Source organism: Gopherus flavomarginatus, chromosome 25 (assembly GCF_025201925.1).
Source record: "Gopherus flavomarginatus isolate rGopFla2 chromosome 25, rGopFla2.mat.asm, whole genome shotgun sequence".
In the NCBI taxonomy this organism is placed as follows: domain Eukaryota; kingdom Metazoa; phylum Chordata; order Testudines; family Testudinidae; genus Gopherus; species Gopherus flavomarginatus.
Window position 1 is genome coordinate 13,896,282 of NC_066641.1, and position 24,680 is coordinate 13,920,961.

General features: G+C 51.0%; 1 protein-coding gene across 1 annotated transcript; it reads left to right on the top strand.

Annotated features, from left to right (window-relative positions):
- The first annotated feature begins 3,835 nt into the window (after positions 1 to 3,835).
- On the top strand, positions 3,836 to 24,417 carry ODAD4 (outer dynein arm docking complex subunit 4). The gene is made up of 12 exons (XM_050934619.1): positions 3,836 to 3,954; positions 6,064 to 6,195; positions 7,055 to 7,208; positions 8,208 to 8,269; positions 12,665 to 12,824; positions 13,918 to 14,142; positions 15,103 to 15,310; positions 16,983 to 17,069; positions 17,500 to 17,696; positions 17,905 to 18,005; positions 18,935 to 19,013; positions 23,321 to 24,417. Exons 1-12 carry the CDS (start codon positions 3,841 to 3,843, stop codon positions 23,515 to 23,517), a joined length of 1,716 nt encoding a protein of 571 aa, XP_050790576.1. The 5' UTR covers positions 3,836 to 3,840; the 3' UTR covers positions 23,518 to 24,417.
- The last annotated feature ends 263 nt before the right edge of the window (positions 24,418 to 24,680 follow it).

A 24,680-nucleotide genomic window follows, 5' to 3' on the forward strand; every position in this document is an offset into this window, starting at 1 on the left:
TCCATTATTTTTTGCTGATATTTCCAATCTGTGATTAAAGCAAATATTTATGTCCTTATGTTCTTACATTATTTTCAACTTTCTAGTCCTTTGCTCTTCTACAGCACCACTTATCAGAGGCTACCTAGGGCCCGGATCCTGCAGTGAGATCAACACACAGGGGTCTTCCTTCATGATCTTGCAGGACTGGGATGTTAGTGTGTTACAAACACTTATCCTCCTAACTCTCTTGAGGTCAAGAGACTTAAATCCTCACTTATAGCTGGAGGAACTGACGCTCTGAGGGTTGAAGTGACTTGCCCAGGTCTGGACAGTGAGTCAGTGATAAAGCCATGAACATGCCAGTCCCTTTCTCTAAGCATAAGAGGATGTTCCCTTCTTGAGATTACTACTATACCCACAGTCAACATGCTGCCAATACATATTAGTTACCACTGACTGTCCCAAGTTCTCTCTCTCTCCTCTCAAGAGCCCAGGATTTGCGATCCTGAATCCGAACCTTGGTATATTTAGTGTGGCATTCACACCCCACTGTCCCTCCACCAATGGACAAGGGAGTCTCTCATGCCACAAAGCTTGTGCAACACTGTACATGAGATCAGTTTACCCACTGGAGTGTGAGATAGGATTAGCACATGCAACTGCAAATATTGACCAGGAAATTCTCTAGCCCTTTTCAAAACCCATCCTCAGGCTTTGACTTTTCCTAAATGAAGAGGTTAAATGTTACAGACCTTGATTAATTTGTTGGGATCAGAACCTCACCCGAGCTGGACTCATTGGTTCCAAATATCATTTTCTGAATATGCCAGACAACTACCACACCCATTGTGAATCAGCTGGCTGGGAGAAATATGCTAGACCTTAAACTTAGCAGGGCTTTATCCAGGGCCAAAATAAAGTCAAAACTAACATGTTCTGATAGTACAAGGGAGACGCAGATTCTCTCAACCACCATTTCTCTTTGTCTGGAGGCATGAGAGAGACAGAGAGTCAAGATGCCACCTCTACACCAGAAGATTGTCAACCCAGATTGACTAACCCCGCCTAGACATCAGATTCAGGGCCTGCCTCCTCAGTACCTTTGCCTTATTCAGAACCTCATGGGACAACCAGGCAGAAGAACCAGTTCTGTGTGTCAGCAGTGACTGTGGAGTATTTACATAATCACTTGCTGTGATTTGCCTGCAAGACGCTGCAGGCTTCCCTGCTGTTCTTCCAGGGCGATGCTTCCAGCAAGGAGTTTGGAAACATCCAGCCACGTGAACAAAGTCATACAGAAGACAACTGATTTCACATTCTCAACAGGTCAGACCTGTTGACTCAGGATAAACTGGTGACAGTGACCAAAGGTAAGCAGCAGACTGTACCCAATGGCTAGAGAGTTCCCAAGAGATTTACTTACACAACAGGAGTATGTCTGGCCTGATTTCCTAGAACTTCCTGGACCCCATATTACCGTGTTCTGGGCTTTTCCTCTCCTCCCCTTCAAAGCAGTGAGCATCTCCATCCCTGCCAAAATCTCTGCTCTCATTACTGCCTACCTATGCTCCTCTAAAGCTTCTTTTCTGCCCTCTCCCCTGGCTTCCTTCACCCACTGCTGACTTTGGGCCACTTTTCATGTAGCCCTTGTGCCTGAAACAGCCTCCCAAGAGAAATGCAATGAGAACCTCTTTCCTTCAGCTCCCATCTGAAAACCAGCTGGTCTGCAAGGCCTCCAAGTGATAAAATAACCCTGTGATGCACTCGGTCCATTCTCTGTGTTGGGATGGATTGGGATTCTAGTCACAAATGCACTGGGCAAGAGTTCTGCTGCTCCACTGTTTTAGCCACCTTTGGTCTCTTATTCTTAGATCTTAGCTTTCTGGGGCAGGGAAGGACTCTCACGATGTATCTGGACAGTGTCTAGCCGGTGGGGCCCTGACCCCTAGCTGGGGCTCATACACACTGCTGCAAAACAAACCGTAAATAATAACAAGGGCTGTGCAGAGTGATGAGACAATAGTCAGAGTCTTACCTGGACTGTAAAACTGGGCAGGCACTTCCAAGAGAAGACAGTGCAATTTCTTCCAGCTCCTCCACAGCCTTCCTTTCGGATTCTGTTTGCACATGGCCTCACTAAGGGCCAACCCCGCTCCAGCTTGTGTATCACAGAGCTCTGACAGTTAGAGGTTCTGGCTGGGAGAGACATGCTACACAGCCCTCCTTGGCAGAGCAAGAGTAAAGGGCACTTAAGAAATCCCGTAGCGGGTCAGACTGACATTATGTCCCCTCTTAGAAATAGGTGCACAAGTGGGTCAGGCCCACAGCCAAAGGGCAAGAATCACAACACAGGGGTGGCACTAGTCCAAGTGCACAAGTTTATATATATGGGGTCCCAGGTAACGGGCTGCAGTTTCCCTCACAGTCATTAGGAGATGAGCCTGAGGATCTGGGTGGGAGGCAGAATGGTTAGCCAGGGGTCTGGAAGCCAGGACTTCCAAGTTGGCGTTGTTTGTGTTACAGCATCCTGGCCACAGAGGTCAGAGAGCTCTGGGGGTGATGTGCTCAGGTGGGTGGAGTACAACTCAGAGCGGGGGGGGGTGGGGGGTGGCTATGAAAAGGCAGTGGAGGGGCTGGGAGTACTAGGGGGCCAGGTACACAGGGTGGAGGCCTGGCTCTGAGGAGCGTGGGAGGATAAGGCAAGAGAGGGAATGGAGTTATTTGGGGGGAGGAATGAGGTATAGTGAAATGGGGGGGGGCAGAGGTGATGGGGGTCTGACAGTGAGGGCAGAGGGCTGGCAGAAGATAGGCACTAGGAGGAACAGAATACCTATGAGGCAACAGGGTACAGGGAAAGTGTGTGTGGGGGGGACACACAAGGGCAGATTGGGGGCTGGATGGAGAGCTGGGGAGCTGGCAGGGACAAGGCACCAGGGAAAGAGAAGCTGGGGGGTCAGGGAAGTGGGGAGCTGGGGGGGCAGGGACAAGGCACCAGGGAATGGAGAGCAGGGAAGTGGGGGGACCAGGGGGCTGGCAGGAACAAGGCACCAGGGAAGGGGGAGCTGGGAGGGAAAGGGGTGCAGGGACAAGGCACCAGGGAAGGGGGGCTGGGGGGCAGGGACTGGAGAGGTGTGTGTGTGTGTGTGGGGGGGTCAGGAACAAGGCACTAGGGAAGGGGGGCTGCGGGGGAAGGGGGGGCAGGGACAAGGCACCAGGGAAGGGGAGCTGGGGGGGCCTGGACCGGAAAGGGGGAAGTGGGGGGACAGGGAAAAGGCACCAGGGAAGGGGGGCTGGGGGGCAGGGACCGGAGGGGGGAAGTGTGTGGGGGGGTGAGGAACAAGGGACCAGGGAAGGGGGGCTGTGGGGGAACTGGGGGGGCAGGGACAAGGCTCCAGGGAAGGGGGCTGGGGGGCAGGGACCGGAAGGGGGGAACTGGGGGTGCAGGGACAAGGCTCCAGGGAAGGGGGGCTGGGAGGCAGGGACCGGAGGGGGGGAAGTGTGTGGGGGGGTCAGGAACAAGGCACCAGGGAAGGGGGGCTGCGGGGGAACTGGGGGGGGGCAGGGACAAGGCTCCAGGGAAGGGGGCTGGGGGGCAGGGACCGGAAGGGGGGAACTGAGGGGGGGCAGGGACAAGGCACCAGGGAAGGGGGCTGGGGAGCAGGGCTGGGGGGACCTGGGGGGGAAGAAGGCACCCCAGGAGGGAGGGCGGAAGCTGCAGGGCAAGGGGCGGGGGGGGACTAGGGGCACCTCCTCCCTGCCCGGGGGCGGGGGGGCGGCAGGTCCCCGCCCCCCGGAAGTCCGGCGGCGGTTGCCAGGCAGCGGTTGCCGGGCGGCGGCGGCGGCGGCTGGCCCGGGCCGATGCGGGACGCGGAGGGCGAGGGGCCGAGCGGGACCTTCCCCAGCCTCATGGCCGAGGGGGCGCTGCTCAGCCGGCGCGGGGAGCCCGGCAAGGCGCTGGCCAGCTTCACCAACGTGAGGGGCGCGGGGTGCCCACCGCTCATGAATATGCATGAGCGTGCACCCCCCCCCGGGGAGCTGGGGGCGCTGACACCGGGCCGGGCGCGGACGGGGTGATGGGGCGCGGGGCTGTGGCACGTGTGGCGGGGGGTTCTTTGGTGGTCTGCCTCCGGGGTGAGGGGATGTGGGGCAGGGCTGGGGGGACCTGGTGAGGGGACGTGGCAGGGGATGTAGCGCACAGGGGCGGGGGGATGTGGCGGGGGTTGTGGTGCACGGGTGAGGGGACATGGCACACGCGTGGCAGGAGGTGTTTTGCACAGGGGCGGGGGGATGTGGCGGGGGTTGTGGTGCACAGGGGTGAGGGGACATGGCACACGCGTGGCAGGAGGTGTTTTGCACAGGGGCAAGGGGATGTGGCGGGGGTTGTGGCGCACAGGAGCGACGGGACGTGGCAGGGGTTGTGGGGCACAGGGGCGAGGGGATGTGGTACATGCGTGGCAGGAGGTGTTTTGCACAAGAGCGAGGGGACGTGGCAGGGGATGTAGCGCACAGGGGCGAGGGGATGTGGCACACGCGTGGCAGGAGGTGTTTTGCACAGGGGCAAGGGGATGTGGCAGGGGTTGTGCACAGGAGCGACGGGACGTGGCAGGGGATGTAGCGCACAGGGGCGAGGGGATGTGGCACACGCATGGCAGGAGGTGTTTTGCACAGGAGCGAGGGGACGTGGCAGGGGTTGTGCACAGGGGTGAGGGGACGTGGCAGGGGATGTAGCGCACAGGGGCGAGGGGATGTGGCACACGCATGGCAGGAGGTGTTTTGCACAGGGGCAAGGGGATGTGGCGGGGGTTGTGGTGCACAGGAGCGACGGGACGTGGCAGGGGTTGTGGGGCACAGGGGCGAGGGGATGTGGCACACGCGTGGCAGGAGGCATTTTGCACAGGAGCGAGGGGACGTGGCAGGGGTTGTGCACAGGGGTGAGGGGACGTGGCAGGGGATGTAGCGCACGGGCGAGGGGATGTGGCACACGGGTGGCTGGAGGTGTTTTGCACAGGGGCGAGGGGATGTGGCGGGGGTTGTGGTGCACAGGAGCGACGGGACGTCGCAGGGGTTGTGGGGCACGGGCGAGGGGATGTGGTACACGCATGGCAGGAGGCATTTTGCACAGGGGTGAGGGGATGTGGCAGGGGTGATGGTGCACAGGGGCGAGGGGATGTGGCACACACGTGGCAGGAGGCGTTTTGCACAGGGGCGAGGGGACGTGGCAGGGGTTATGCACAGGGGCGAGGGGATGTGGCACACACATGGCAGGAGGCGTTTTGCACAGGGACAAGGGGGTGTGGCCGGCACTTGGCAGGACTTTTGGGGCACAAGAGCGAAGGGATGTGGCACACGCATGGCAGGGGTTGTGGTGCACAGGAGCGAGGGGATGTGGCTGGTGCTTGGCAGGACTTTGGGGGCACAAGGGGATGTGGCACACACGTGGCAGGAAGTGAGGTCCACAGGAGCGAGGGGATGGGAGGACACAACCCGGGGAGATGAGGGGATGCAGTGAGATGAGATAGCACATGTGGGGGAGAGGTAGCAAGGGCTATTGTGAGGGGATGTGGGGACGGAGCGTAGGAGAATGAGAAGTGACACCATGAGGGGAGGGCCACGGTGTCATCCCGATGTTCGCTTTGGTCAGTGACATGTGTCAGTGTTATTGGCCCTGAGCCAGGACCAGAACTTCAAACCACCAACCCCACAACTTACTTCCCTCCATAATTTGATGGCCGGGGCAGAGCGATTTAATGAGGGCAAAGTTATTTCTCTAGTTCTCTAAGTGGGGACCAGAGGTTGGAGCAGGGGTCTGGACGCTAGGATTCCTGGGTTTTATTTCTGCCTCTTCTACTGATTCTGTCAAGTCACATGCCTCTGTTAGCACCATAGAGGTGACAGAATTTACCCCTCGCAGGGGGTTGTGGGACTTTGTTTCTGAATGCTTGGGACTCACTTTGAGATCTGGCTTGGAGGGTGTCACAGACGTGCAACAGATTCTATCAAATACAGGTGCTGGTGTGTGCTCCCTGTGCTGACAAGCCTACCACCTCTCTGACTGAATGCTTCTCTGTGTTCGCATCCCAGGCTCTGCAGCTGCAAGCCGGAAATAAGCACTGCCTGGTCGCCCGGTCAATGTGTTACCTGAAACTCGGGGACACAGAAAATTCCCTGAGAGATGCAGAAGCCTCTCTTCAAAATGACAAAACCTTCTCCAAGGTAAATGGCATTAAGGGGACAAGGGATGGGTGTGTACTTAGGGTGGCCTTCAGTGAGTGGGGCACTAAGGGTACCTCTGCACTGCACCAAAAAAACAAAAAGCAAGCGCCTGCAGCAGGGTATCTCCGGGCTTGTGTCTACAGACTTGTGGTCAAAGGTCTTGAACTAGTGTGCTAAAAATAGCAGCGTAGGTATTCCTGCTCAGGTTGGAGCTGGGGCCCTGTGACCACCCCCTTGACTGGATTTCGGAGCTTAAGTGGGAACACTGTCTATACTGCTCTTTTTAGCACCCGACAGGAGTCCAAGTCATAGACCCAGGCTCTGAGACTTGCTGCTGTGGCTTTTTTGTTATTGTTGTTGCCATGTAGACAAATCCCAAGAAGCCAGAGGGGAGCAGCAGGTTGTCAGTCTCCTCTTTCCCGCTCTTTGTTCCTGCTCTAGAGCAGGAGATCAGAGCTGCCGATGAGTTGCTGAATCGGCCCTTGTGTTGCCTGCGCGCAGCGTGAGCCCCGCCTGTTAGGTCAGGAGAGGGGTTGTCTGGAGAGCTATTCTTCTGTCCAGCTGAAAATCCCGCATTCCACAGGGAGACTAGTTTCAGTTGAGGTTTACTGGACACACTCACCCTATATTCCAGCACCACATAAAGAGCTGTAAATGTTTACCGTCTAACAGCAACAGGACCTGATCTGGCACCTCTACCCCTTATAGTGACCCCAAGAAAGTGAAGGAAACTCACCTGAGTCGTGGTTGCAGAACCAGGTTTTATCCTTGGCACAGTTGAGATGGCCCATAGTGCTCTCCTCACTGCTTTGGGCGCTGTTCTTTGTTGCGTTCAGACTGTTTGTTTCCTTCATTACAGGGACTTTACCAAAAGGCCGAGACCCTGTACACTATGGGCGACTTTGAATTTGCACTAGTGTATTATCACCGAGGCCACAGACTACGTCCAGAGCTACAGAAGTTCAGGCTGGGAATTCAGAAAGCTCAGGAAGCGATTGACAACTCTGTCGGAAGTAAGATGTAACGGTTTATTGACAATGCAAACGCATCCCAAAGCAGGCAATTCAGTAGCTAGTGACATTATATTAGTTCCTCATGTGCTCAGAGAATGAGAGGACATTGCACAGCAAGATCTGTCTGTCTCCTGAATCACATGCAGAATTGTCATAGAATCATAGAATTTCAGGGTTGGAAGGGACCTCAGGAGATCATCTAGTCCAACCCCCTGCTCAAAGCAGGGCCAAGCCCCAGACAGATTTTTGCCCCAGATCCCTCAAGGATTGAACTCACAACCCCGGGGTTAGCTGGCCAATGCTCAAACCACTATATTTTCTGTAACTGGGAGGCTTCTGGACACTACAGCAATGGAGCCCATGAACACCTAGCTAGATAGTCTGAGAAACACCCCCAAACCCCACAGCTGGTCTAGATAGTCTTGTCCTGACTCTCTCACCTGAGGAGACTCATTAGAACAGTGTCTGAATCTCCGTTCCCCCTTCTGGCTTGGCCAAAGCAGAGCACTATCTCCCGCTTCTGTGTGTGTTGCCAGCAGGCAGTTAGACTGGCAGAGTTGAAAGCCACTGTCTGAGTCAGAGAGGGGCATTTTCCTCTAAATATTGACAAATATGATTTAGAAATAACTCTCTGGGCTGGGGAAGGTCCTAGTGTCCCACTCTGGTACTGCCCCATCTGCCTGTTTAATTGGCCTGTCATCTCTTGTCTTATAGGTAGATTGTTAGTTCTTCAGGGCAGGGACTGTCTTCTTGTTTTATTTGTACAGTGCCTAGTGCAGTGGGACCCTGATCTGTGGTTGTGACCCTCAGTGCTACCATAGGGGCCACAATAATAATATTTATTATTAATAGATACAGCTGAGCTGTTTCTCTGAGCTGCAATTCCTGCTTTTAGACTGAAGAGAGGGATACAGAACTTGCCACATATTTCAAATAAACTCTAGGGTCTGTGCGTTGCAGTTCTTGAATGTTTACAAGTATGTTTTTCTCCGTCTGCAGGTCCTTCCTCAGTTAAGCTGGAGAATAAAGGGGACCTCTGCTTTTTAAGCAGGCAGGCAGAGGTATGGTGTGAACCACTTTCTCTTGGGAAGCTCACTAGAGATACCACAGTGCTAACCTGGGGGAGCCTTTCTGCAGCCATATCAGAACTACTTCTGGGGTCAGCCCAGTGTGCCGTGTGTGGCAGACAGTTCTGCCTTCTCCTTGACATATTGTGTAGCTCTGTCAGAAGAGAGCACCAGCCAAGGAGAAACTAAATGCCTGATCTGGCACCTTTCCACCAGCAAAACTCGCACTGCTTTCAAACAGACTATTACACAGGAAAGAGAGAACATTAAGAGCATTCTGCTCCCCTTACTCACAGGAATACTTTCCATCAATTTCAGTGGGACCAGGATCAATCTGTAACATCTACTTTGGTCTGACTTTGTGTTTAAGATTAAACTTCTCAAAAGTGGCCACTGATTTTGGGTGGCTCAATTTTTGGGTGCCCAGCTTGAGGCACGTGGCTCCCCAGGAGCGCTGAACACCCGCAGCTCCAGTTTGACATCAGTGGGAGCAGCGAGTGCTCAACTCCACAGAAAATCAGGCTTCAAGGGCCTGACTTTCCGAAGGTCCTGCAGAGTCCTTGGACTCCAGCTGGAGCTGTGGCTGCTCAGCAGCTGTGGAAATCAGGACCAACGTGTCTAAATTTGGGCATCCAGAAATAGAGGCCGCCATTGTCAGTGGCCACTTGGGAATATGTGGCTGATTATGCTTAGAGAAGTACAGTAACTTTAAACTGTTGAGCCATCTCAGGATGCATTTATCATGGGTGTGTTTTGAACCTGGATTAGGATTTGGAATGGGAAGGTGTAGATGTGCGGACTCGCCTCTGCAGCACCTCCTGCTGGTGTCTTCTGGGAATTAGCTCAATTCAGCTCTGGAGTGCTCTCTGCAGGCCATGATCCACCTGTCCTCTGGCCCCCATGTCCCTCCGGGGACCCAGTGCCCTTTCACCTAGGGTGCTGCCCCTGGCAGTAATCCCTCAGTCTTAGGGTCTCCCCTCCCTAGGAAACCCCCACCCTCTATCCCCACCTCGCCTCAGTATAAGGCTACTGCCAGTCATTGTCTAGCCCCACACCCTGGGGCAGACTGCAATATCAGCCTACTCATCACTGGCAAGGAGAGTTTGGACCTGCTGCCTTGGCCTACCCCTGGGCTGCCCTCTGCAACCCCCAGTACCTTTTAGCCCAATGATAGGCCACAGCCTGGGGCTTTCCAGGCTGGAGCTCTCTGGCTCCTCAGCCTCTCCCCAGCCCTGCTTCACTCAGGTACCTTGTGTCTAGCTCACTGCAGCCAGGCCCTTCTCCCTCTACAGCTAGAGAGAGAGTCCTGAGCTTCTGGCTGCCCTGGCCTTCTTATAAGGCCCTGTTGCTCAGTTTGGGGCATGACCCCAGCTGCAGCCACTTCCCCCAATCAGCCAGCAGCTTTTAGGCCCTTTCTCCAGCCACAACCCCCTCCCAGGGCTGTTTTTACCCTTTCAGGGCAGGAGCGGGGGTCCACCCCGCTACAGAAGGCCTGAGGGGATCTTCTCCCCAACACCCTTTCTCGGACTGTAGAGGGTTGGATGCGCCCCTGCCCCCAGGCCTGCATGCACTGAGTCTAGCACTGGTCAGATGGAAAAAGCAACAAAGAGTCCTGTGGCACCTTATAGACTAAGGCCTGGTCTACACTACAATTTTAGGTCGAATTTAGCAGCGTTACCTCGATTTAAGCCTGGACCTGTCCAAACGACAAAGACCTTTTTTTCGACTTAAAGGGCTCTTTATATCGATTTCTTTACTCCACCTCCGACAAGGGGATTAGCACTGAAATCGGCCTTGCCAGGTCGAATTTGAGGTAGTGTGGGGTAGTGCGGAGTGCACTGACAAACAGAGGCTAGGGAGACCATTCCTTACCCATCCTGGCTAATAGTCATTAATGGACTTAACCACCATGAATTTATCCAGTTCTCTTTTAAACCCTGTTATAGGCCTAGCCTTCACAACCTCCTCAGGTAAGGAGTTCACACCGTAGCCTGGCCAGTCATTAAACTGGTTTTCAAAGCTTCACTGATGCGCACTGTGCCCTCTTGTACTCTTCTAACCACCCTGGTGTCTGGCTGCATGTAATCGGCAGCCAGGCGATTTCTCTCAACCTCCCACCCCACCATAAACGTCTCCCCCTTACTCTCACAGATATTGTGGCGTGCACAGGAAGCGCTAATAACAATGGGAATATTGGTTTCGCTGAGGTCTATCCGAGTCAGTAAACTGCACCAGCGCGCTTTTAAATGTCCAAATGCACATTCTACCACCATTCTGCACTTGCTTAGCCTATAGTTGAACAGCTCCTGACAGTACTGTCCGGGCTGCCTGTGTATGGCTTCATGAGCCATGGCATTAAGGGTTAGGCTGGGTTCCCAAGGATAAGTATAGGCATTTCAACATTCCCAATGGTTTTTTTCTGTTCTGGGAAGAAAGTCCCTTCCTGCAGTTTTTGAAACAGACCAGAGTTCCTGAAGATGCGAGCGTCATGTACCTTTCCTGACCATCCCACATTGATGTTGGTGAAACATCCCCTGTGATCCACCAGTGCTTGCAGCACCATTGAAAAGTACCCCTTTCAGTTTATGTACTTGGTGGCTTGGTGCTCCAGTACCAAGATAGGGATATGGGTTCCGTTTGTTGCCCTGCCACAGTTAGGGAATCCCATTTCAGCAAAGCCATCCACTATGACGTGCACATTTCCAAGAGTCACCTCCCTTGATATCAGCAGCTCTTTGATTGCGTTGGCTGCTTGGATCACAGCAGCCCCCACAGTAGATTTGACCACTCCAAATTGATGCCCGACTGACTGGTAGCTGTCTGGTGTTGCAAGTTTCCACAGGGCTATCGCCAATCGCTTCTCAACTGTGAGGGGCAGGGGAAAGCAAGTCACAAAGTTACGTGAAAGTGCCCTTACGCATGCGAAAGTTTCGCAGCCACTGGGAATCGTCCCAGACCTGCAACACTATGCGGTCCCACCAGTCTGTGCTTGTTTCCCGGGCCCAGAATTGGCGTTCCACAGCATGAACCTGCCCCATTAACACCATGATATGCACATTGTCGGGGCCTGTACTTTGTGAGAAGTCCATGTCTACGTCCTCATCACTCTCGTCATCACGCTGCCGTCGCCTCCTCGCCTGGTTTTGCTTTGGCAGGTTCTGGTTCTGCATATACTCCAGGATAATGCGCGTGGTATTTACAGTGCTCATAATTGCCGCGGTGATCTGAGCGGGCTCCATGATCCCAGTGCTGTGGCGTCTGGGCTGAAAAAAGGCGTGAAACGATTGTCTGCTCTGACGGAGGGAGGGGCGACTGACAACATGGCTTACAGGGAATTAAAATCCACAAAAGGGGTGGCTTTGCATCAAAGAGAAACACAAACAACTGTCACAGAATGACCCCCTCAAGGACTGAACTCAAAACCTTGGGTATAGCAGGCCGGTGATTTCACAAAGGAAGGGAGGAAGCAAATGAATACAAAACAAATCAGGTCTATTTCTTGTTTTGATCTACTCCATCTATCTTTTCCGTCTTAGGCTGGCAGCAGACAGTGCAGTTTGACTGCTAGCCATCGTCATCTCCTGGGTGCTCAGCAGAAGATGGGAATGACCTGGCTGAGTCACTCCCATATCTGCCCAGGAGCCCCTGGCTGACCTCACCGAGGTCGGTTAAAAGAGCACCCAGGAATATGACAACAATGGCTACCAGTTGTAACACACCGTCTGCTGCCAAAAGGCAATGAGCTGCTGCTGGGTAGCAATGCAGTCCCATGTCTGCTAGCACCCAGAAGACGTATGGTGACAGTGAGCTGAGTGGGCTTCATGCTTGCTGTGGTATGGCGCCTGCACAGGTAAACCAGGGAAAAAGGCACGAAACAATTGTCTGCCATTGCTTTCTCAGAGGAAAGGGGTGGGGGGCCTGACGACATGTACCCAGAATCACCCACGACACTGTTTTTGCCCCATCAGGCATTGGGATCTCATGGGATCACGCATGGGTCTGACAAAGTGGGTATTCACCCATCTAAGCTTATGCTCCAGTGCGTCTGTTAGTCTATAAGGTGCCACAGGACTCTTTGCTGCTTTTTACAGATCCAGACTAACACGGCTCCCCCTCTGATACTGGTCAGGTGGAGTCACTCAAGAGCAGTGCGAGACACTCTCTCTCCGAAGGGGCAGAACTCCTGCTTTTATAAAGCTGCTATCCTAGGGAGCGAGTGAGTGGGGGTGCTTGGGACTTTGATCCCCACCAAATCAACAGGCTAGTCTTGTGCCTGTGTCATTATCTCCTTCGTGAATAAGGAATTTGGGAAGTGGATCCAAAAGCGAGCCCTTTCTGCTTGTGTCAGTCTCCCTTTCCTCTGCGTCCTTCTGTTTTGTTCTGCGGCAGAGCAAAAAAGTGAAGCAGAAACTTCAGGTCAAAGCCCCCAAAAAGGATCAAAAGCAGCAGAGTAAAGCGGGGCCCATCAGGAATGAAAAGACCGAACGGCAACTTCTTGGAGAGCTTTATGCTGACAAGGCCTACTTGGAGAAACTCCTCAAGGATGCAGGTCTGTCTTTATTTTATTTAACTAAATATAACAACATGTTATTCCTCTTGGTTCAATCAAATCCATTTTTCCCTTTATTCTGTTATTCATGACTACCAGGGGACGCATCACCAGTTGCGTAGCACTTACTAATGTTTGCAGTTGTCCGAAACCTACAAATTACTAGATCCAGATTTGTACGAGTTACTCAAGTTTCCAGGACCAGTGTTTGTAACAATGTCTAAATAAGTTTTATCATTCATACTTCCTTATTAGTTAAATAGCAGCATTCTGTAATGAGCAGTTCAGTTATCCACTAACACCAGCCCAAAGCACTCAACACCAATCAAAATAAAAAGCAGAAATTATATTATTTTAAGTACAAATATCCTAGTTGATTAGATAAATTAGTGTTTGAATTAAGTGGAAGGCATCAGTAACTGAGTTTTGCTTTGGACTGGTCAATGTCATATGGGATTTAGAAAAGGATCAGATTTCTGAGTTGGGCAGAAAATGCATCCCTGTTTAATTAGTTTTCTTGAGAAATATTTCCCCAGGAACATAGGAGAGTTTGAGGCTTTAGTCCTGTTACCTCGTGTTACATTACCAGTCTTCATAACTTGCATGGGTCCATCTTGTCTTCTGAGACTTTAAAAGTTCTCACAGTATTCCGTTGGGACAATCCCTGGAATCCAGAATGCCTACATTCCGTTAAGGTGCCTTCTACCCTATAAGTGGATCAGATAGTTTCTCATCTTTTGCTATGGCCCAGTGGGACAGGTATCCAGATCACCAAACTTCACCACCACTAGTGCTCACTGGGCCTCTCCCAGGTTGTTTCACCTTTGAAGAGAAGGATTAAAGGGGCCCTGGTCACTGACTCTTACAGGTCACGCCTACATGGCAGGTTTAGGCACAACAGCAGGGGGTGGTGAGGTGGTGGGGGAAGCAAGCCGTGCCACCACCCATTGTGTGTCTGTTCCAGGGATTATTAAAGGACTTAGTCTCCGGGGCGCTTAGTCTGGGGCTTGCACTAAAAATGTTCCCATCCTCCCCAAATCATGGCTTCACTCCTCAATGCTCTCTCCTGGTTCTGAATTTCACTGATTTCCAGACTTGATCAAAAGCAGCACAAAGTATGGGATGACAGTGGAGGACCTGATCCTGGGCGGCATTAACTACCTGGACACCCGCACCGAATTCTGGCAGCAGCAGAAGCCCATCTACGCCCGTGTGAGAGACCGCAAGCTCATGCAGCAGAGATGGCTCCCAGAGAGAAAGCGAAAGCCATCGGAAGTTGCCAGATACATCCTGAAGAGCATGGAAGAAATTGATATGTGTAGGTGTCCCACATGGAAGCAACAAGAGCGTTGTGACTGGTGGGCAGCTACAGACCAGATCAGCAGGAGCACTGCGTTCAGAGGGTTGTTATAGCAGGTTTCAGAATGTGTTCTGCTTTTCCCTGCCTTTCCCAAGCAAAACTTTAGCATAGAATGTAACACACTGGGGTATTTTCTAGCTCCTCCTACACTCAAGGTATCCCAGAGCGCTGTACAGAGCAGTGCTTTGGACACTAGAACTCTGTAGGCAAATGCAGTGTGCTTAGCAAATGCCCCACCCAGCCTGGGACATTGGAGAGGCCAGGGCACTGGTTCTTCTTTACCGTATTTGAAAAGTAACAAGGACAGAGAGGGCTAGAAGGATGAAGAATCTGCAGGGAAGGGTCTGGAAGGGAGGAGAGAGGGATCCAAGCCATTTCTGCTCAGTGTTTCTACTGTACGCTTTGTAACTCATAAGACCTCCATTGTCATCACTGAGGCTCAGTTCCTTTCACCTGCCACTGAATTGCCTCCAAGTGTGGCAGATGACAGAGCTGCGCAGTGTAGTCTGGTGGTTTAATTGCCACAGCACTGCACAAAGGTGGGACAGGTACTAGAGCCACGTAGCGCAGCGTGAGGGACTGACCTGTAAGAGATGCCATAGCCAGTGTTGTGGTTAGCACTTAATCTCAGATGGCACATTCAGCTCCCACACTGCATGACTAGATTCTTCCAGCCCATCTTCTGACTGTGGGTCTCATTCTCCATCGTCCTCCATGAGGGGTTTTCATTTGCACCTGTGCAAAGTGAGTACAAAATGGTACCAACGCAGACCTACATTGGTGGCAGTATTTTACACCCACTTTGCACAGGTCTAAGTGACCCCCCGAAAGACCCAGTGGAGAATCAGGCCCTGTGTCTCCTCACCTGTCCCTGTGCCCCAGACTTGGTTCTGAGCATTCCTCTCTCTCTGCTTCTAGTGTTGACCAGTAGCTGCCCTGAAGGAAGCTGTAAGAAAGCTGAGCATGTGCTAAAAACAATTCAAAGTTGGTCTGAGGATGAAATTCCCAACAAGAACGAACTGATTGGAAACCTCTACAGCTGCATTGGGAATGCTCAGATAGAGATGGGGCAAATGGGAGCAGCACTGCAGAGTCACAAGATGGATCTGGAGATTGCAAGGGAAAAGTGAGTGCTCCAAAGCCCAGTGTTAATTTGGGATGGGCAAGGAAAGGCGGTAACGGTAGTGGTAGGAACTCAGATGGGAAGGGCACATTGCCTGACTGAAGGGCAATTCTCAAATAATGCTTTGACTTTCTACAGCACTGCTCTTCTGGGGACCTGATGTTTCTAGACACAGTCATTACCTGCCCTCACAGTATCCATGGACATATCATCATCACCATGGTACAAACACGGAGGCTGAGGCAGAATAATGTATGTGTCCTTCCCCAGGACACAAACCAAATCCATGTCAGAGCCAGGGCTGGCACCCAGGGCTCTTGACTCCCAGCTCCCCTAGCAACGCTTCTGCCTAAGAAAATGTTATAATCCGATTTCTTTATAGGTTTCCTGGCTGGGAAAATCATCTTCATTTGAGTCATGATGTCAGGAGTGGACTCAGTAGGTACAGCCACCCGCTCCTGCAGAAAACATTTTGCAGGATTTCTCAGGTGGAAGAGAACAGAGCAGATTGGGCATTATATAGTCCTCTCCTAATGGAGTTTTGCAGAGCACTTCACACAGAGGAAGTGTCTGTTGGACGTGTTTGGGTTTCTGCTGCCAGTGCTGTGATTAGGCAGGGAGGAAGCGTTCTCTAGTGGTTAAAGTGCAGGACAGGAGTGAGAAGATCTGGTTCTGCTGTTCACTCACTGTGTGACTTGGAGCAATGCATTTAGGGGATGTCCACACAGCAGTTAGACCCCTGTAGCTGGCCTGAGCCCAGAAGTCTGCGCAGCAAGGAGACAGTTCCACAGCCTGAGCCTAAGTCAGCTAGCACAGGCCAGCCATGGATTTTTCTTTGCTGTGTAGACATACCCTTAGTCCCCCTCTGCCTCAGTTTCTTCCTTTGTAAGCTGGGGATAGTAAAACTGGTTCATATCAGAGGAGGGGAGTGAGGGTTAGGTCATTATGATTTGTAAAGAACAGGTAGAACTCACCAGGGTGCATTATTATAAAGTGAGTAGCCATTAGTGTTGACCAGGAGCTCACACAGAGCACTGGACAGCAGAGCCTGGTTACTGAGAGCGAGCGAATACAGACCAGGACACTGAGATTCTCCTTTTTAACTGTTGAAAAAAGTTGCTTTGTCTCTTTAACTGCCACCAGAGACATGGCATCTGTCTCAGCGCAGTACCCCACTGCAACTTTAAACGGGCCCTATCAACTTGAAATCTACTTAACTGAACAGAAAAATAGTTAAAAGTACTTGTAAGTACTACGTCTGCCCCTTACTCCCCCCTACAAATGGTACACTTTCCAAATACAAAATGCTTTTCTCGCCCATGTTGCTATGTGAAAATCCATACAACAGACTGACTACACAGAGGGAATAGTGGAAGTGACTGCACACAAAACGTGTGTTATCAAATGCACAAAAAAAATTCAAACAAAAATGGATAAAGCAGAACCATTCCACCCCATTTCTTTCTTCCAGCTACAGTAATCTTAGGTGTTACTTAGAACAGTGGTTGGTAAAAAGTATTTCAAACTGACAGTGTTCCTTTAGTGCTGTCTGACATTGTTATGTGAGCTCACTGAACCAGTGAATCTCAAAGAGAATATAGAGGGAGCCTATGAAAATGCAGGATTATTCAGGGGCAAGACTCTTTGAAGACCTCATTCTTTCACTTCAATGCAGTGATCTGCCAGATGCCATCTCCAGAGCCCTTGACAACATTGGCAGGGTTTATGCCAGAATTGGCAAATTCCAGCAAGCTATTGACACGTACGTAACAGTCATAACATTACAGGTAAGAGAGCAGATTTAAAATTAAACGGGCGTTGCTTGGTCCATGTATTTAATTACACTGTCAGCAAGGGGCACTGCTGGTGCCAGCTGTGATGTGGACACCCACCACTAGGAGCTGAACTGGACAGGCCACTGAACAGCCATCAGATGGTAACAATTTCCAATTGCAAGGATTGATCTTGCCTTGGTTCAAACCGGCAGCCCTGAGAGTACATGACTTTGTAATCCACCCCCAGAGTCTTCCAGGCTTTCTGACTTGCTCTCTTTCCAAACATGTAAGTGGCCTCAGCATAATATACTTTGGGTGATGGCAGCATCGGGAACCGTTTTAAGGGTTTAAAAAGCCAAGAGCCAACACTATGCTCAACCTAGGGCAGCAGAAGTAACTTTCTTTTCCTGTGCAAAGATGGGAGGAGAAGATCCCACTGGCAAAAACCAGCCTGGAGAAGACGTGGTTATTCCATGAAATTGGCCGATGTTACCTAGAGCTGGATGAAGCAGCAGAGGCCCAGGATTATGGAGAGAAATCCCTCCAGTCAGCAGAGGAGGAGGGGGATGTTGAGTGGCAACTCAATGCTAGTGTGCTGGTTGCACAAGCACAAGGTAAAGACGTTGTTGCAAAATTTGCTTTAAAGATGGCAGACATTGAGTCTACTCCACAGCTTCATGAAAACTGCCTGTGCCTGCCAAACAATCCCACAAAGTCTCATTGGAGCAGAAGTCTTTTCAAGGCAGGCTTATTGAGCTAACGTACTAGTTTTCTCTTCTTCTTAGTCCTGCATTCAAATGGATTCTTGTTTGTCTGTTACAGTGAAACTCCAAGACTTCCAATCTGCAGTTATGAACTTCGAAAAAGCTCTTGAGAAGGCAAAACTCATTCATAACGATGCAGCTCAGCAGGCCATCATCATCGTAAGTGATTTACTATAATCAAGAGAGGAGTTTTGGAGTAATGTGTGTAAGTTACCGACCACTGTTGTTCTCCGCCTGTGGGGCCAGGGACCCAGATCAAGGAGGGAATGCCAGCTGGCAGCTGGGGGATGAGGAAATGAAATGTATCACAAGAGGAACAAGGCAGTCTCTGTCCCACAATAAAAAACATATGAAACCTCTTGAGTTAGAAAACTCAATGTGAGCTAATGCTGGAAATATATGGGGTAAAATCTTGGACTTGTTGGAGTCAGTGGCAGAACTTCTATTGACTTTAGTGTAGCCAGGAGTCAAATTCTGCCTTTCATTGCATCCAGGTGCATGCCAGCATGCTCGTGGCCACCAACTGGCATGTGGCCCCCCTGTTCTGGCCTCTCTGAAATATGGAGAGGCTGCTCCGCATGACCTCCATGACAGGAACATGGGTCTTGGCTGTGAATTGGGGTACATGGCTTGCATGTTATTGGCACATATGCTTGCTGCCCTAGCAATGGTCTGCATGCATAGGTACCCCTCCAGGTTATTCATAATCTCATTGGAGTAGATCACACTGGGCTGATCTCAGCCAGTGTTTCAAAACACAGAACAGTGCTTCTGCAGCATGAATATGTGCCTGTTTGGGGAGCCCTTAAGCGTGTTTCCGAGCACTAGCTGTGGGGGGCGGGGGGGGGAGAGCAAGGGATGATCCCAGCTGAAGGGTGCTAAGGAGTATTTTAGCTAGAGTAGTGCAATCACAGTGGGGCGGGGGAGGAGTGGAACAAAGAGGCTCTTCACTGCAGGTAGCTTTGAAGGCACCAAAGGAGCAAGGAGTGATGGGAGAGGGGACAGCAGAGAACAGGACAAACATTTGAGTAGGCCTGTCATGTGACTGCAGGTCTAGATTTGTCACTAATTATTCTTGTCAACGTCAGGCCCTGGATGATGCGAACAAAGACTTCATCGAAGAGTTGAGAGCAGAACAAAGGAGAGAGAGACTCGAATCTTCCAGAGGTACTAACTCACCTGGGAATCGGTGTGTAAAACAACGCAGAAAGTTTTGCTTTAAAAGTAAAATAGTAAAGAGTAGTTCCCCCCAGTGAAACGGGCTGGATCCCACTGACACTGGAGGGCCATAGCACCGCCCCCTGCTAGCTCAGGCCCCAATCTCTGACCCTCTGGGTGCAGCTGCAGTAGGGAAATTAGGACCTATTTTTCAGCAGTGGTACTCAGACAGGCTTACACTGTTGGTAGCAATGTAGCAGTTGCCCTATTGCTGAGCAGTGAGCACCAGTACTTCTTGTGTACACCCACCCTCTGTAAACAGTGTATTGTGGCAGAAATAATTTCGCACAGAATCACAGAAATGTAGGGCTGGAAGCGACCTGGAGTGATCCCCAGTTCAGCCCCTTGTGCTGAGGCAGGACCAAGTAAACCTAGACCATCCTTGACACATGTTTGTCTAACCTGTTCTTAAAAACCCACTAGGATGGGGATTCCACAAACTGTTCCAAAGCTTAACAATCGTTATAATTAGAAAGTTTCTCCTAATATCTAACCTAAGTCTCCTCCTCCTGCAGATTAAGCCGATTACTTCTTGTCCGTAACACATTTGAAGACTGTTGTCAGGTTCCCTCTCTATCTTTCCTCAAGACCAGACATGCCCAGTTTTTTAAACCTTTCCTCTTAGGTCAGATTTTCTAAAAGTTTGATCATTTTTGTAGCTCTCTTCTGGACTCTCTCCAATTTGTCCACAGCTTTCTTAAAATGTGGTGCCCAGAACTGGACACAAGACTGGAGCCAATCTTGTTCGTCTGCTTTCTTGAAGTCCATTGTCCTTGTTCTGCTGCTCTTTCTCCTTCCTTGCCTTAGAAGCGGTCGAGCTATCATTTCATGATCACTTCACCCAAACAGCCTTCCACCTCTGATTTGCAGCCAATTCCTCCCTGTTAGTCAGAATCACGTTTAAAATGGCCATCTCCCAGGTTACAGCCCCCACCTTCTGAAACAAGAAGTTGTCCCCAAGACGTTCCAGGGGCTTACTGGACATTTTGTTTTGCCAAATTACTTTTCCAACAGACATCTGAGTAGTTAAAGTCCCCCATTACTAGCAGGTCTTGAGTTCTGGATATTTCTGTTGTTTGTTCTGGAAATGTCTCATCCCCCACCTCCTCCAGATTCGGCGGTCTATATAGCAGCCCCCTGTGGTGGCATCTCCCCTGGTTTTCCACCCTTTTATCTTCACCCAGAGACTTTCAGCTGGTCTGCCTCTCACCACCTTCTGAACCTCGGAACAGAAGTATAATGCAACACCTCCTTCCTTTTTCGCCTGCCTGCCCTTCCTGAACAAGCCGTACCCTCTATCCAAATATTCTAGTCTCGAGATTCATCCCACCAAGTCTCTGCGATGCCAGTTGAGTCATATTTTAGCTTATGGCTCAGATTTCCAGTTTTCTGTTTCTTCCCCGTACTCCTTGCATTTGTCTATAGACATATGAAACCATAACATGGCTATGAATGGTGGCTTTGCTTTTCATCAGTGAGGTTCCGATCCCCAGCTGGTGTCAATCAGCATCTCTCTGACTTCTATGGAGCGATGCTCATTTACACCAACTGAGGATTTGGCCTCGATTCTTTAACACAGGTTAGTGCTGCTTATAAACAAGACATTTTCCAAAACACAAAGTGATTCTTATAAAGATGTTAATTTCTCCAGTGCCCCAACACCACGGTGATGGGCCTAGCAAGAACCTAAATAGACAGCTACAAAATGTGATTGTACCTAATGCTGCACGAGTATGAGACATGCAGGAAAGAGGAAGCGGGAAAAGCTCAGCTGGCTTTTGGAATCCACCTGAAATAAACTGTATCCAATTTCCCATCACCACCTGAATAACTCAATTCCCTTGGGAGCAGCCGCAGCAGGACGAGAGTCAGTGCCAAGGTGACAGTGACCCACAATTATCAATCTCAACTTGATTACAACAGCCACTGCATCTTCTTTCCTCCGTACACATGTAACTGCTGTCGACACTGGGAGGGATTACACCAGAACAATGGGGGCAGAACAGAGTTTAAAAATAGCCCTGAGCTGTGTGATGCTTATGGTTAGGTGGGCTGCAGCCACTGACTGAGGGCGTAAAAGTTGAGGTAACGGGGGAAGAATTCAGTAGAGGACGCAGAGATTTCCATGGATATAGATTTAAGTGCGGTATCAACGTTGAGCTGTAGGTGGTAGCATTTGTCCAGTTTCCCTGTCCCTTCTTGCAGAAGGGGAACAGTCCACTCAAGCACCAGACATGCCAAACCTGTGAAATAAACGCAGAAATGCGGCTTGTTTTTGGCTTAATTGGCTTGTGAGTTGCTTGTTGGCTAGTTTTTGGCTTGTAGCTTGTTGCTTCTTTTTTTTGATTGGCTCCAGCAAGCAGGGGCAAGTGGGGGAGAGAGTCAGGGGTGCACAGCGGGCCCACCCGTCCCAGACTGCACGCTGGGGGATCTAGGCACAGACAGGGCCGGCTCCAGGCCCCAGCGCGCCAAGCACGTGCTTGGGGCAGCATGCCGCAGGGGGCGCTCTGCCAGTTGCCGGGAGGGCGGCAGGCGGCTCCTGTGGACCTCCTGCCGGCGTCCCTGCGGAGGGTCTGCTGGTCCCGCGGCTCCGGTGGACCTCCTGCAGGCGTCCCTGCGGAGGGTCCGCTGGTCCCGTGGCTCTGGTGGAGCATCCACAGGCATGCCTGTGGGAGGTCCACTGGAGCCGCGGGACCTGCGAGCGGCAGAGCGCCCCCCCATGGCGTGCTGCGTGCTTGGGGTGGTGAAATGACTAGAGCTGGCCTTGGTCACAGAGTGCTGGGGTTCTTAGGGACTGGCCTGTTTTGGCCTTGTTTTGAAATGGGATTAGCTTGATTTTTGGCTTATTGTGAAAATCGAGGGGCTTATTTACTGCGTGAACTTGGCAACTGTGTCAAGCATCCCGCCTTAAAAGATAATAAATGTGTCATTTTGTAAGTCAAGTCTGCAGTGAGGTCTCTGCTGGGTGCTCCAGCTATGGCAGGGTAGGGAGGAGCATGGAAGAAAGCAGAGGGCATGATTCTCCACTCATTGGTGCAATCAGGAGTAACACTACGTGCTGATGTGAAACTGGTACAAGGCTGGCAGGGAGGCAGTGAGCAGGGCCATCCAGGGTCTCACAGAGTACAGGGTCACCACAGACCCCTTGTGGGAGAAGCAGCTATGTAACACTGTGGCAGAGAGTGGATGGCCCTCAAGAGTGAACATATCTGAAATGTTATAAACCTGAAACCATTTTATACTGTGTCTGTTACACATAAATACCCTGAAAATTTGGATCCCATCTTTATACATTGAAATATAGCCGTAATACACAAACTGGGTGATTAATACAGCTGTAATAGATCCTCAGTTGATGGAGCCATTTAGGGATTTGGGGATTGGTCCTGCTTTGAGCAAGGGGTTGGACTAGATGATCTCTTGAGGTCCCTTCCAACCCTAATAATCTATGATTCTATGATTCTATATACAGGAGGCCCTGCTCCTGCAGTTGGATCTGGGAGGGCAGCCTCTGGGTCTGAGATTGTTATTTAATAAAATAAACAAAAATATAAATGAGATACAATGTTACAATATCCAGTATATATGTGACTATTATGCAGCTATATCTTAATCCATAAGAATGTTTCAGTATATGCCACTTATTTAAGTATTATGAGAAGAGTGCCAATTTAATATTGAAATCTTAGCTGCTTCATTCTTAGAGTGCTGTGTGGTCTGACAGCCTGCAGGGTATGCACTGCTCTGAGTTAGGCATGCAGGTCTTAAGCCAGGTAAAGCTCGGTATGCGTGTAACAGATGACTAGTTTGATATACATCTTTCTGTTACACACGTCTGGGTTTAATGCACCGCCCCCGAACTGGCAAAGGAAAGACCAATGCCGCTTGAGCCCAACCACACCCCTTTTCCCAGCAACATTCTCCCCCCACCTCCCCACTGCCCCGGGTGACTAAGCAGAGTTCACCTCTTTTTGTGCAAACACGTATTCCAAACAGATGCAACTTGCCTGCTCTGACCTGCAACTTAAGCCCTTCCTCCAGGGATGAATTGAACTTGTTGAAACAAAACAAAAAAGGTGGATGGAGGGGGAAAAGGAAAGACACTATCAATGGGGGAAGAGCTTGGCAGCCCTGGAACTCCTCTCCTCTTTACGTGCCCTCCACACCTGGAAGGTGCAGCGCCAGTCTCTGCTAAGTGCTTGGTGGGCAGGAACTCTGCTGTTCTGTTAAGAAACTTGCTCTGATTTGTTTTCCAGATTATGATTATGACGATGACTACAAGGAAGGAGAGGAGGCCGAGGACCAAAAAGAAAGAGAAGAAAACAAACAAAAGGAGATAGAAAAGGAGGAGAATGAGAGAAATGGAAGAGGAGAAGAAGCAGAAGGAAAAGAGGAGACAGAGGGAGAGAAAGGGGAAGATTATGCAGAGCCTCATCAGGATTTGCCAGAATAAAGAGGCAGCATTTCACCTGGAAGCCACTCGTTAGGGTTAAAGTTTATGAGGGTTGCTGGCTTTGCAAACTAGTGCATTTTCGTTAGTGTGAAATGGCCCCTTATTTCCCTGGACATGGAGTCAGCCCCTTCAGACTGGGGGCTGCCCTTGCTCTTTGTTGTCCCTTTTAAATACCGTTTTTTTCGTGTTCCTAAGCCCTCCATTCAAGGCTGTTTAGGTTGTTACAGTGGGAGGAGTTCGGTTACTTCCCTCCCCCTCCCAGCCTTTCAGCCTAGAGTTCAGAGCCAGGTCTGTGCTGAGACGCTTTGCTCATATAGCTCGAGCAGTACACTACAGAGGCAAAGTGCAAAACTCAGCAATTTTGCCAGTGTAGCTTATTCCAGCCCCTCTGATCAAACTAAGCTATACCAGCAAAAGTGCCGGCTTGCTGATCTCCCCGGGGCTTGCTGGCACAGCCATGTGTATCAGGGATCCCGTTTCATTACACCCCTGGCTGATGGAGCTATGCCGGCAGAATTTGGTGGGGTAGACCTGGCCCAGGACTTGGACACAGAGTCAGACATTACAGAGGGCCCAGTGCTGGACCTGCTATGCAAGGGCAAAAGCCCCATCCATCCTGTGGGCACACCGCATGCACTGGCACGGCAGCATTGGGCTCTTGCAAGTATCTTTGACCCACTGGGACAGTTGCAGTCATGGCAAAGTTGGGTAACATGACAGCAGGATTATGTGCAGCTGACTCAGTGGTGCAGAGCCTTTAGGCCACATCCAGGGCTGATTGAGTCCTGCAGGCTGTGAGCAAGTGCTGGGGTGAGAGTGACCCAAGTAAACTGGGGCTTTGGGTCAGTGTGAAACCTTCATGCCGCCAAGGAAATGTTATGTTTAGTGTATGTGACTTGTAAAGAAGACAAACTACAGTGCCTAACAGCTAGTGCCTTCGCTGCAGTGCGGGCGGGAGCTGCCCCCTACTGTGCCTTCCCTGTGGGAGCTGGGGGCATAGCAATCGCCAGGCATGGGTCTGTTCCTTTTACGGCAGTGTGCCTGTGCGCGTTAGGACTAGCCAGGTGCTGCAGCCAGACCTCTGTTGTTCGCCATAGGATTACGGTTGTGAAGCTAATTAAAGTGTTAGCTATTCAGATTGCAAATAACCCCCCCCACCCCCG